This window comes from Callithrix jacchus, chromosome 4 (assembly GCF_049354715.1).
Source record: "Callithrix jacchus isolate 240 chromosome 4, calJac240_pri, whole genome shotgun sequence".
Lineage (NCBI taxonomy): Eukaryota > Metazoa > Chordata > Mammalia > Primates > Cebidae > Callithrix > Callithrix jacchus.
Window position 1 is genome coordinate 64,869,457 of NC_133505.1, and position 12,864 is coordinate 64,882,320.

The following is a 12,864-nucleotide window of genomic DNA, read 5'->3' on the forward strand; positions in this document are numbered from 1 at the left end:
GTTTGTAAAGGTTCCATAGACAATTAAGCAAAGCTATAAAAACTTGTTCATTCATATCTATGAATGAACGTTGTTCTACACTAACTCAAAGTTAAAGGAATCATTACACGGGATTGTGACATTGGCCCACCCTAATGTCCCATATCTAATAACAAAAACCAAACGTTGAAAATGGGAAAATCTGTAGGTATTTCAAAATTCAACTTCTTGAAAAAAGGTATTTTCAGAAAAGAAAAAACCATCAATATCAAGCTTTATATTCTTTGTCTTTCATTCAACCTATCATTCTGTCTTTCTTCTCACTGCCTCCTTGAGAGTGTTTTATTAATTATTATAACACTTTCCTTTAACTCTCCCAATGGCAAATATTGCATTCTAGTCAGGATGGTCAATGAATTAAATATTTGGACAATGATGACAACTGCATGTTTCTTAAGTCACTGAAAATTATTTTTATTATATCTATCAGTAGGCAGAGAAAGATAAGTAGAGAAAGGCTGGATTCAAGCAAACATCACCTCTGAGAGACACAGACATCAATCCTCAGAGTTAATGTGGTGAAATAATTTTAGTTAAAATTTAATCAGGAGATTCAGGAAAATGTCTGTCTGTGCTCTACTGTCTGCAAGAACCCAATTCTATTTTTAGTGTAAACAATTACCTGAGTTGATTGAGAAATGGCTTCATCCAGTGCCACGGCTCGCTTTTTGACATCTTCTTTAATTTGACTGTACAGGGTGTCAGCTGCCACATACTTCTCTTGGATAGAAAAGCCTTCCCCAGGGCTTAATTCCAGTAACTGCGGCCCAGTTTTGTTCATCTTATCTATATGAGGCTTGTGTTCAGCTATCAACTCTCGCAGTTGCTATAACAAACCAAACAGTTTTTTAGTATCTCAGGGTCACACCTCCATATTACAGCTGTCTACACCTGCAATGCATCCAGCTGGCAGGAAACTCCAAACAAACCCCTCCCCAGCACAAGGCATTTAACTCAAGATGGCTCATACACTTCTTTGCCAGGAAGAGAGGGCCCTGACACAAAGATTAAACAACAGTCTAGTCACGCCAAAGTCCCTTTAGGGTACACACAAATATGCTGGTTCAGTGAAATAACAGATCCCAGTTTATTATGCATCTCATATCAAGAACAGCACATTTGGACAAGAACATTAGCCAAGGGTCGGTCATATTGCATAAAAGAATTCTGAACTCACTATGTCCCCAACTTACAGACACCAAGTCATATCTCATGGTGCTTCTTTCTGCACACTCATGATATACACAAAAATAGTAGAAAGAGAAAGAGAGAGACAAGATGGAGGGTGGGGGAAGGAGGGAGAAGGGAGGGAAGAAAAAAGAACAGAAAGAAGCTCAATAGAAGTTAGATGCAATTCGGACAGAAAAACCTCCAGATTAGGACTGTTAGGGTGATGTAAGCCCACAAGGCACTGCATTTGTACATGTGGACTGATATAAAGTGAATGGACATGTATGTATTACATTTTATATTTATATATAAATCTATTGTACATATAAATGATATATAGCAATACATATTAATGAATCTGTTTCTATTCATTATTTTAAAATGTTACAGGCTGCAAGGGCAATCAATCTATCAATACACAGCTATATACTGAGCATTATTTATAAGGTGTATTTATGGAAAAATGCATGTCATAAGAATGTGTTGCATAATTTTGTAACCTAATCAAGAAATACAATGATATTTATACTAGTGGGTGGGCACAGAATTCAAGAGAAGCCCCATTCCCTCTAATAGAGAAGATGTGTTGGAGGCCTGAATAAAGCTGGAATATCTACACTTCATGGATCCCACGGATTTCAATGAGCAGTTTTTCATGGGTCAAAGCCACCCCCAGGGGGAAGATCTGCCTTTGAGTGCAGATTTTTTTGAGGCTGGACTCTGTGCAGCATTGAGGAGTCTTCCATTTGTACCACTTATTGATTACGTCCCCTGAGCAGCAGCCCTTTGTCCTCACCAAAATATGTAGCTCCAAACTTCAGCCCCTCGCAAAAGCTTCTCTGGGAAAACTTACTTTCAGGAAAGATAGTCTAGAGATAAGCTACCAATCTTTTGCTGCAAACTCTAATTTCTATCAGTTACCAGGAAAATTCACCAGGATGGTCACATACCTAGATTTTTATCAAATGGGTCTACAAAAATCAATTATGAGCATTATTTTGAGAACTTGTTGAGGAAACTGGCACGTTACATCATTAACTATCACCAATGTAATAAACTATTTTTGAAGGTTTTTGGAAGACTGCCTCAAAATAGTTTTGGAAAGGGCTAAACAAACATGAATTCGATTTTAAAAGAAGGAAGAGTCTATGTAACCTGCAGCACACAAGAATATGGGAGGGTCATGCAATCTAGCTCCTGGGTGTCCCAGGCCAAGGTTTTCTTATTTTTATCTTGCATAATAGATATCTTAATGCTGCTTTACTGAATGGAGGTGGTAATGGTAAACATATCAGGTATAGATAATCTCATGGAAAAGGAAAACTGAAGATACTGCATACGTTCTACTGTCAATGTTCTTTTGGGAAAGCTTGGAAAACAAGCTTTCACTCAAGTGTTATCAAGAGACTCTCAAATAAAATCCTAGACCTCTGCCGATATTTCTTGAGTTGCTTTGAGTCTAGGTAGGATCTCATCTATACAGCACCACTATGAGACAACTTGGCTTGGCACTTGGCAAGCACTGAGAGGAGCCTTTTTTTTCTTTCTTCTTTTTTTGGGGATGGAGTTTCACTCTTGTTGTCCAGGCTGGAGTGCAATGGTGCTCACCACAACCTCCACATCCCAGGCTCAAGTGATTTTCTTGCCTTAGCCTCCCCAGTAGCTGGGATTATAGGCATGTGCTACCACGCCCAGCTAATTTTGTATTTTTATAGAGACGGGGTTTCTCCATGTTGCTCAGGCTGGTCTCGAACTCCCGACCTAAGGTGATCCACCCACCTCGGTCTCTCAAAGTGCTGGGATTACAGGTGTGAGGCACTGTGCCCAGCTGAGGAGCCTTTTTTAAACCATTCCATGACAGGCAAGAGAACACCTACTGGCTATCTACTCAGGTATGTGTGAGCATCAGAAAAGGAGATGCCTTTTGCCTCATGACAAAATGATTCTTGGCAACATGCTGCCATAGGAGTCCAGTCATGCTGTAGATATCCAGTGTGACTTCAAGATATCTATCATGTGGTAACATGGCCCTTGGAGCCATTTTTCATTCCTGGCTAGAATGAACTAGATTTCTCCCAAAAATACGTGGAGACGGTGCTGTAGAGCTGGAGAAGAAATGCCACCCTAGGAGGCTACAAATATTCTGAGACAGCAAAGCTTTTAGTTTAAACAAACTGAAGATGTGGCTACAAAGCTTTGTACCTCCCTTATACAAACAATCATAAATTTGTTTTGAAAGCTTAAAGATTATGCAAAAAGGCAAAAAACTCAATTTTTAAAATTTCAGCTCATCAATAAGCCTTTCCATACTATTTGATGCTACGCCTAAAATGCAGCTATTCAAATCACCTCAGCAAAGAAATCCATGAAACATTTTATATTTAAAATAATTCAGTGAGTAGACACCAGATTTTTGCCACAAATAAACCTTTATACAGAAATTCAGTTCTACATACTTATTTTTCTTCTGCTGAATCATTTAGATAGAACTCCATAAGATTCCCAGTCTATAGTAAATAAAGTTAAAGTGTTCTCTAAAATTCTCTTCTAAATAAATACTTGAGTATAGTCTTCAATGCCAATTCATCAAAAAGGTAAACAAACAAGATTAACAAGTATGTCACATATTCCAAACAATGATGTAATAAACCCTGAATTGAACTGCTCCCTCCCTTTCTCTCCCTCTCCCTCTTACTCCCTCCCTCTTTGCTTCTCTCTCTTTCTCTTTTGGGCACAGGCATAGATACATACACACACACACACACACACACACACACACACACATCCATGATTAGTCTCAGAGTACATGCTATCCAGATCTGAAAGAGCAGCTAGGTTCACAAATCCATAAATAGCAAGAAATCTAGTTTTTCTGACAGTCTTGAACACTCTCTCACATAAACCCTTACAAAATTTTAAGACATATTAACAATTAAGTGACTGCTGAAAAGAGAGGGCTTCGTGTGCCACTTCATATATGTTTAAAACGTACTATAACTGTAGTTGTAAATGTGTTCTTCCTACTTTACTCATTTACATTTACAGGAACAAGAACTTCATAGAGTCCCATGTACATAATAATGTGTCTTCATACTTCATCATTTTTCCTTCTCATAGCTTTCATAATATTGCCATGTTGACACATTCATTATATTACACATTTTCTTTTCTTTTTTTGTTTTCTTGAGACAGAGTCTTGCTCTGTTGCCCAGAGCAGATTGGGCAGTGGCACAATCTTGGCTCACTGCAACCTCCACCTCCCTGGTTCAAGTGATTCTTGTGTCTCAGCTTCCCAAGTAGCTGGGATTACAGTACAGGCACATGCCATCACTCCCAGCTAATTTTTGTATTTTTAGTAGAGACAGGGTTTCACCACGTTGGTCAGCTGTTCTCAAACTCCTGACCTCATGATCTGCCCAACTCAGCCTCCCAAAGTGCTAAGATTACAGGCGTGAGCCACCACACTCGGCCATATTACACATTTTCTCCAAGCTCAATGGTCTTGTCTGTATAACAGCTCTCCCATGTATTTCTGCTCTGCATTTACATTCTACACCTATAAATTAAAAACAATTCGATGTGTGTAAGTTGAAAGTGCTTCAAAGCTTATTTCTGTAACATTTTTAAATGGGAATTTTTTTCTATCTAGATGGTTTATACTGCATTCAATTTTATAAAAGTTGTGATATAACCAATGACATATACAATAATTCTATCCACATGAGTCTTCTCACTATAACCCTGTAAAAGAAGCAACTATGAGGTAAGCAAATTATACAGACCAGAACACAGTATTATTAAAATGCCTTAATCGTGTAAGTGTTTAACAGCACTAAAATCCGTCAAAAAAATCATGATTCTCTTCCAATGGGGAATACAATATTCTCTTTCACACCAGGCTTACCCGATGTTCTTCCTGCTGCTGCCTTAGAGTTTCATATTCAAGGGCTGGGGCAGGAAGCTGAGAAATAATTGTTTGTGTTTCTGTCAGCCATGGCCAAAGTTCTTCATATGTTTCCCAGAACTGGTTAACCAGGGACTGTGCCCGTTCCAGCTGCAGATACCTCTCTGAGTTAATCTGGCAGATGGTATCGTAGTTCTTCAGTACCTTGTCTAGTTTCTTCTAGAAAAGAAGATGAAATGTTAAACTGGTCAGGTCAACGAGCATAAGCACTCCAGAGTGCTCTGTCCAACACTACACCTGGACAGAGTGGGCATTTGACAAATATATGTTAAACAAATGCATCCGCAAAAACTATTCAGATTTTAATAATTTCTATGCATAAAAGTTTACTTTAAATTAAAGGGCCTCAAGATTTTTATGAATAAGACCTGAGATCTCCAAAAACAATAAGCAAAATTCTCCAGTCATTCTTAAAATGGCTTCAAGGTTAACAAGTCTCACATGACTCTGGCAACATTTACTTTGCAGAAAAAAAAATAAAGACTACCTTTTGCAAATGAAATTATAAAACCTTCTAGTTAACAAAATTAATTATATACATACACACACACATATATATACATATACACGTGTGTGTGTGTGTGTGTGTGTGTGTAGAGAGAGAGAGAGAGGAATCAAAGCAGAACGTTGTATCATTGTGCTATACACTGATTTAATGGGCTGGTCACAGTGATCTAGAGTATGGTATAAACTCATAGCAAAAACTAACAGCAGAAGATAAAGCACAAACATAACCCAATAAACCACAGAATAACAAAGAAATTATATAAAGACAATGTATTTTTCACATCAGAGTCTTTACAGAAATAATAAGGATTCAACTATAAACAAGAAAATTGCCATTAGAGAGTATAAGTAACAAAGTGCATATCATGACATTCTATTATTTTATCTATGGTCTACCTTAAAAGCAATGTATACTTTTTAAAATGTAATTTCAGGCACAGAGATTCCTATATTTTTTTGCCATGAGATATCTTTCCTACCAGAAGCAATATTATACATCAATTTCTTTAGGCTGCTTACATGTCTAAATATGAATTGAAAATTTTTATTTGTGGCTGGTTTTATGCCAATTTAAAGGATAATTAAAACTACACAAACTGAATGCTCCCTTAATTACTCAGCTCATATTTTCCCTATGTAGCTTACTGTAACTTTATACAAAGTGGATTTCAGCATTAGAGAGAACCACATATTTTGGTATTTGTTAAGAGGCCCAAATGTCTCTGAAGTATATAAACAATAGTTGATACATATAAAAACAATAATTTAGACTGAAAATAATGGTAGTAAGACAGTTAACATTAATTGAATGCTTAATGCATGCCAGTTAACCAAGGTCTCAAACTTCAATAGCCTTTGTGCCTATTCAAAAAGACTGTCCTCACAGTGATTCTCTTAAGAAATATTCCTTTCACTCTTACTCTATAAATTTGAAAAATGCCTTATTTAAACTAATTATTTTTGCTGCTTAAATGGCAGCTGTGGCTAACAGAAAAGTGTTTCCCTAGGACTGAAAGCTCAACACCTGCTGTTTTTTCGAGAGTCCCACTACCAGTCCACAGACAAGATTATACCTTCATTGATTGCTTTTCCTCTTCACTGCATGCAGTCATGATTTTATGCCCGGATTTAACGAGTTCATCAATAATATCCTTGTGTCTCAAAATCTCCATGGTGAATGTCTGTGATTTACCAAAATAAAGACAAAAAATAAAACAAGAAATTATATGACTAAAATGAAAACAATTAGGTGAAGTAGTTAAAAAATACCAAGTTACACTAGAGGGGTTTAAAAAGTAAATCACACAAGCACGTTTTACAGACTTGGAGCACACCAGCAAATAAATTATATGGCAATTGGAAATGTATTCAAGTTCTTCACCTTTTGAACTTGAAGCTGAGCAGAAGTCTGGTCTTGCTCAAGCCTGATGTCACCCAGAGACATCAATTTTTTTTCTGTTTCAGTAATCCAGGATAACTCAGCATCAGCTGCTTGGTCAAACTAAACAAAAGATAAATAATTAGGTCAGCACGTTCCTGTTCCCAGAGCCAGAAAATACCTATCTACATTTCTTTGAAATATCCTTATTACACAAGTGGAAACTCTGAGCTTATCTCCTCATGCATCCTAAAATAATTAGTGACAATAATTAAGTTTTAAAGAAAGGAAAACTTTCCACAGAGTAATTAAACACAAGCTCTTAACACATGTTGCATTGATAGCACTACATTAATGATTTTAGGACAGCTAGCACTATTGCCTTTTTTGGGGGCAGTCTTAATAATTTGCACCTCAGGAATACCGATCAAAAAATTAACAGTTATGAAAGCCAACAGCTAGGTACCATCTTTCAATAATTTCACCCATCACTTCGACACTTATGATGTGCGCTAACATTCTGCCATCAAAGTACATGATACCTAGAAAAAGAATAGAGTATTTCCATTTATTATACTATTATGTTTATAAATGTTATGTGTAAATATACATCTCTATGTATGCAGAGTATACCCCTAAATAATTCAAGTATAATTTTTAAGCATCTCATTTAATGGCAGAAAACATTTTTAAGAGCATTCTTCAATATATTAAGAGATGTTATTTTCCTGATCATAATAGTAATTTATGAGTGCAGTATAAATTCATAAAGCAGAGAAAAACATACAGAAGAAAATTAAAACCTAGAGTTAAACTATTGGTATTTTAGTGAATTTTCTTCCAAAAATCGAGAGAGAAAGATTTGTAGAAATATCTGGGATGACACTGTAAACAGCTTTATAGCCTGCTTTTTCATTTACTATGAACATTCCCCCGTCATACTCCTTTAAACATGATTTTGAAATAATATCATAATCTAGCATACCCGGATTTTTGTTTAAGCTTTCTGCATTTTTGTTATTACACGAACAACCTTATAATGAATATCTGTACATAAACTTCTTTTTTTTTTTTGAGATGGAGTTTTTGCTCTTATTGCCCAGGCTGGAGTGCAGTGGCACGATCTTGACTCACAACCTCTGCCTCCCGGGTTCAAGTGATTCTCCTGCCTCAGCCTCCTGAGTAGCTGGGATTAGAGGCATGCAACACCATGCCTGGCTAATTCTGTGTTTTTAGTAGAGATGGGGTTTTGCCATGTTGGAGAGGCTGGTTTCAAACTCCTGACCTCAAGAGATCCACCTGCCTCGGCCTCCCAAAGTGCAGAGATTACAGGTGTGAATCCCCATGCCTGGCATCTGTACATAAATTTCTGTTGGCATCTCTAATTAGTTCCTTCGTGTAGATTCCCAGAAGTGACTATCAAGTCAAAGAGCATGAACATTTTCAATGTCTTGCATCGGATAAACCCCAGTGCCTTCCAGGGCCAAGTAGTTACCACAAATGAAGAAAATGTGCCCGTGACACCACAGCACCAACAATAAACGATCACTAAAATGGCCTCAGCTGGAAGAATTAATGAGGAATGGACATTCTGGCTATTCAAGTTCAGTACTGCTAGATCTTCTAACTTTTCAAAGGAATCTGGAAATCCAAATGAGGGTTGGCAAATAGGTAGGCAGGGAAAGAGATGGGTGGAGATAAGAAACTAGATTTTTAAAAATTCTAAAACTCACTGCAACACTATGTCAATTCATGAGAAGATGGAGTACATTAACTTTTCTCTGTTCCTCATGATAAATACACCTAAAACTCCTGGGCATTACATAAGAAGACTCCACAAAGTAGAGAGAATAGGACAGAACTGCTATGGACCTTGGGCTGCAGGGAAGAACACAGTGGTGAGTTCTCTGGGAATTTCTCTTTGCCTCACGTATCTAAGACTAGATGCTGGAGAAACTGGCAACCACACAACACTAATGGGTACAGACAAAGTCCCAACACAAGCTTGCTCTCTCTAGCCAAAGCACCAGGAAAGGAGTAGTCTAGCAAAACAGACAACTTTTAAACAATAACCACTCTGTTCCAACCGAACACTACAGAAAATAATGGCTGCTCCACTCACACTCATGCCAAGAAGAGAAAAATGGGGGGCCTACACTTCCTCCCTTGTAATGCTGTGACACAGTACCAGCACTCCTGCCAGGAGATGTTAGAGAATGCCAAATAGGGAGCCGGAAGTTTCACCCCTTCTGCCCAAAAACAAGGCCCCAGACCATCATGTCAGTGGAGACCATATGGGGAGACTGGGCTTCCACCCCCATGAAGCAGTAAGGAGGTGTCCCTCCCTCCTCTCCTCTGGGGTGATGTCAGAGAAGGCCTAGTGGAGAGTCAGGATCTTCACCATCACTCAGTGAGTTACCATCACAGTCACCTGCACTGTGGTACCAGTAGAGACCACACAGGGAGCTGGAACTCCCACTCCCACCCAGCGGAACTGATGAGCCATCCCCTAGGTGTCAACGGAGGTAGAACTGGGAACCAGGACTTCTTCCTTCACCTGGTAGCACCCCCAGGTTCTTCTGCCAGAGTGGCAACAGGGGAAGGCAGCTAAAACACAAAGCTTAAGCTCTAACACTCATAACATCATATAAGAGCCAGGAAAATCTCTAATCGAATTAAAGAACATAATCAAATAGATGCCTATAATGAAATGGAAGACGCGTTAGAATTATCTGACAATGATTTTAAAGCAGCCAAGATAAAAAAGCTTCAATGAGTACTTCTGAATGTTCATAGTTGAAACAAAAAATTAGAAGGCTTCATCAACAACATAGAATATCTCAGCAAATAAAAAGAATATGCAGTATAAAGAAGAACCAAATGAAAATGTAGAACTGAAAGACATAAATGAAATAAAAATGTCAGTGGATGAGCTCAATGAAGGGGACAAAAGAAAGAATCAGTGAAGGAAAAGAAATTACCCAGACTGGAATAATAGAAAATAAATTAAAAAATAAACAGAGCTGCAGGTACCTGTGGGACTACCACAAAAGTCCTAATATTCATGTTATCAGAGTCCCAGAAGGAGAAGAGAAAGAGGTTGTGACTAAAAAAACACTTGAACATTCTTGAGATAACATTATAGAAATAGAGAATAGCTTTGTGGCTGACAGAAGTTAGGGAGGATAGAGTGGGATGGAATGGGTATGGCTCACAGAGCAGCATGAAGGATTCTTGTGGTGAGGGAAATATTCTGTATCTTGACTGTATCAATATCAGTATCCTGCTTGTGATATTTCACTGTAAAGATGTTACCACTGAAGAAATTGACTAAAGAATCCAATGGGATTTCTCTGTATTATTTCCTACAACTGCAGGTGAATTTACAATGATCTTAAAACAAGTTTAATTTTAAAAAGACATTGTATGCCTGTATCGAAATAACTTATGTACCTCATATATATTTCTACTATGTGCCCATAAAAATTAAAAATTAAATGAAAATATATTAAATAAATTTTTTTTTTAAAGAAAGGAAAACAACTCTATGGGTAACCTCTCACCTGTAAGTTCCTATTTGTGTTTTCTCTCTTAAGATATATACTGCCAAACTGCCCTTCAGATAGAATGTATTAATATATACTCCCACAAGCAGTGTTTTGCTATAACTTCATCAACATGGGGTATAATTTATTTTTTAATATTGACAATTTAATATTGTCAAGCTTATGGGCAGACTTTCTGTAATTGTAAGAAAACCAAGAAACCATTTGAAAAAAAAAACTACCTTAATCTGGTTCAATAATTTCTATGATGTTATTTAATTTCAAATGGAGTTATTCATTAGCAATTATTGATCAATATGAAAACAAAAGAATAACATTTCATCAACCAATTCAGCAGCTTCGGGTGTGGAGAAAGAATCCCCATGAAAAAGAAGTGAAAGAGTCTTCTGTGAGGATTGTTACTTTCGACAGCATATACAATGAAGTTATAGGTAAAAACTGAGGTGATTTACTTAAAGAATATAAGACTGAGAAAAACAGTCCAGGCTTTTCTACCTGAGTGTAAATGCTGCAAGATACCTGAATAAAATTTAAAGATTATGATTTTTTTTCTTCTACTGATAAATAATAAAGTAAATAAATAATAAAATAAATAAATAAAGTGACACCCACTCCTATTGTTTGTGTTTAGTCTGACAGTATTTATATCAGAGTCCTCATAAAGAAAGTCAGGCTGTTAAGTATTAATATTAGTTTAACACTATGTCTCCCCTATTAAAAAAAAAAAAAAAAAAAACTTTCCAGCAGTAAACAGTATGGTGATAACCTCTAAGTTGCCAAAAAAGGAAAGCTGAAACCCAAACAATGTTTCTTTGATCATGGGTATTTGCTTTAAAATAAAAAAGACTTCAAGCAGAAATTATCCTTCTGCCATTTGAGAAATTTCTTATTAAGCAGCAAATATTGTTAAGCAACAAATGGAGTAGCTACAGGATCTACATTAAGTCTACATTAAGTAAGTTATAGTAAGGAGAGGCATTTTAGGTCTATGACTCACTCAAATGACTGGTTAACATGTGTATTTCTAATGGACCATAAAAATGGTTCATTTTACATGTAAGCAACATGGAAAACAATATACTAGGCCAAATTTTAATGAACTTATTTACTGCTCATACAGGAAGTAAAATCTGACAACATAAAATGTTGATAATCTTGGCATCCATAATTGCATTTGGGGAAATACTTTAATAGCATCAGAGGAGTCTAACCACCAACTCTAGTTACCATCTATTATAGTTGAATTAGCATTTCAGGAATTTTCTAAAAGCGAGTGCAAGACATTTTAAGTACCTACATCTAAATATGCCTGAAAAACACTCTCTAAAACAGTAACAGCCAGCATCCCACTGAGCACATCGTTCTAATTGCTTAATACACAATACCTCCTTCATTCCTGACAACTGTATCATGTGAGTACTGCCATGAACTCCATTTCCAGTTTAGAAAAATAAGGTAAAGGGAAGTTAACTAACTTACCAAAGATTACTCAGGTGGTAAATGCTGAGCCTGAGATTCTAACGAAGGTGGTCTGACTTTGGTGGTCCAGAAGTCAGACCACCTTCATTAGAATCTCAGGCTCAGCATTTACCACCTGAGTATTACATATTACCACAACGGTCAATACATAATGGGTTTTAACAGAGGTTTAAGGCAAAGTGATGAGCAAACCTTAACCTCAAGGACATCCTTTTTACTCCCTTCCCCTGACTAGGGCGCTTATCTCATTATTTTGATTAGCATTTCCTTTCACTTTGCCTCTCATTATTTATAACACAGCCCATATTTTCCCATCCACAACACCGGGAGGGACTAAACAAATCTCATTTCCGTAGGAGATGTTTTCTTCTGGTCCTTTAAAAGAAATAAACAGGTGGTATTTTTCTCCAGGCTGATTTCTAATGACCCAATGAGTTGTTTGAATTAACTGCACCCAAACCACCAATCCAAGGGCCTTTATAACAGGATTATTACGGGCCTGCTTACATAAGCCAAGCAATTAGAACTGCTGAAGAATGTCTGGGATTCCCAAACCCTGTGAGATACACATATTTTAGCAACTACTGATAATTGTACATTATAAGAAGCAAAGGATGATGAATTGCTCTGAGGCTTTAAGAATCAAGGTAGTCTGAATTCAAAACCCAAGTCTGTACCATCTTTCAAGCAAAAGTGTCTTTCGCCATTTCCACAGGGCTTGTAGAAAGAAAGTAACAGAGATATGCTACTCTGTGTAGGTT

The 12,864-nt window shown here is 37.0% G+C and overlaps 1 protein-coding gene across 50 annotated transcripts in view; it reads right to left on the reverse strand.

The window, feature by feature from the left end:
- Nucleotides 1-12,864, reverse strand: part of DST (dystonin) — a 505,428-nt gene that overhangs the window by 51,034 nt on the left and 441,530 nt on the right. For 48 of the 50 annotated variants that reach the window (XM_078369452.1, XM_008994605.4, XM_035295973.3 and 45 more), the window contains 4 exons: nt 7,062-7,181; nt 6,754-6,861; nt 5,114-5,332; nt 662-865 (listed from right to left, as the gene is read on the reverse strand). In XM_078369452.1, coding sequence (XP_078225578.1) covers nt 662-865; nt 5,114-5,332; nt 6,754-6,861; nt 7,062-7,181 — 651 coding nt within the window. The remainder of the gene's footprint in view (nt 1-661; nt 866-5,113; nt 5,333-6,753; nt 6,862-7,061; nt 7,182-12,864) is intronic. The other 2 variants (XM_078369443.1, XM_078369431.1) reach the window with 1 other exon arrangement.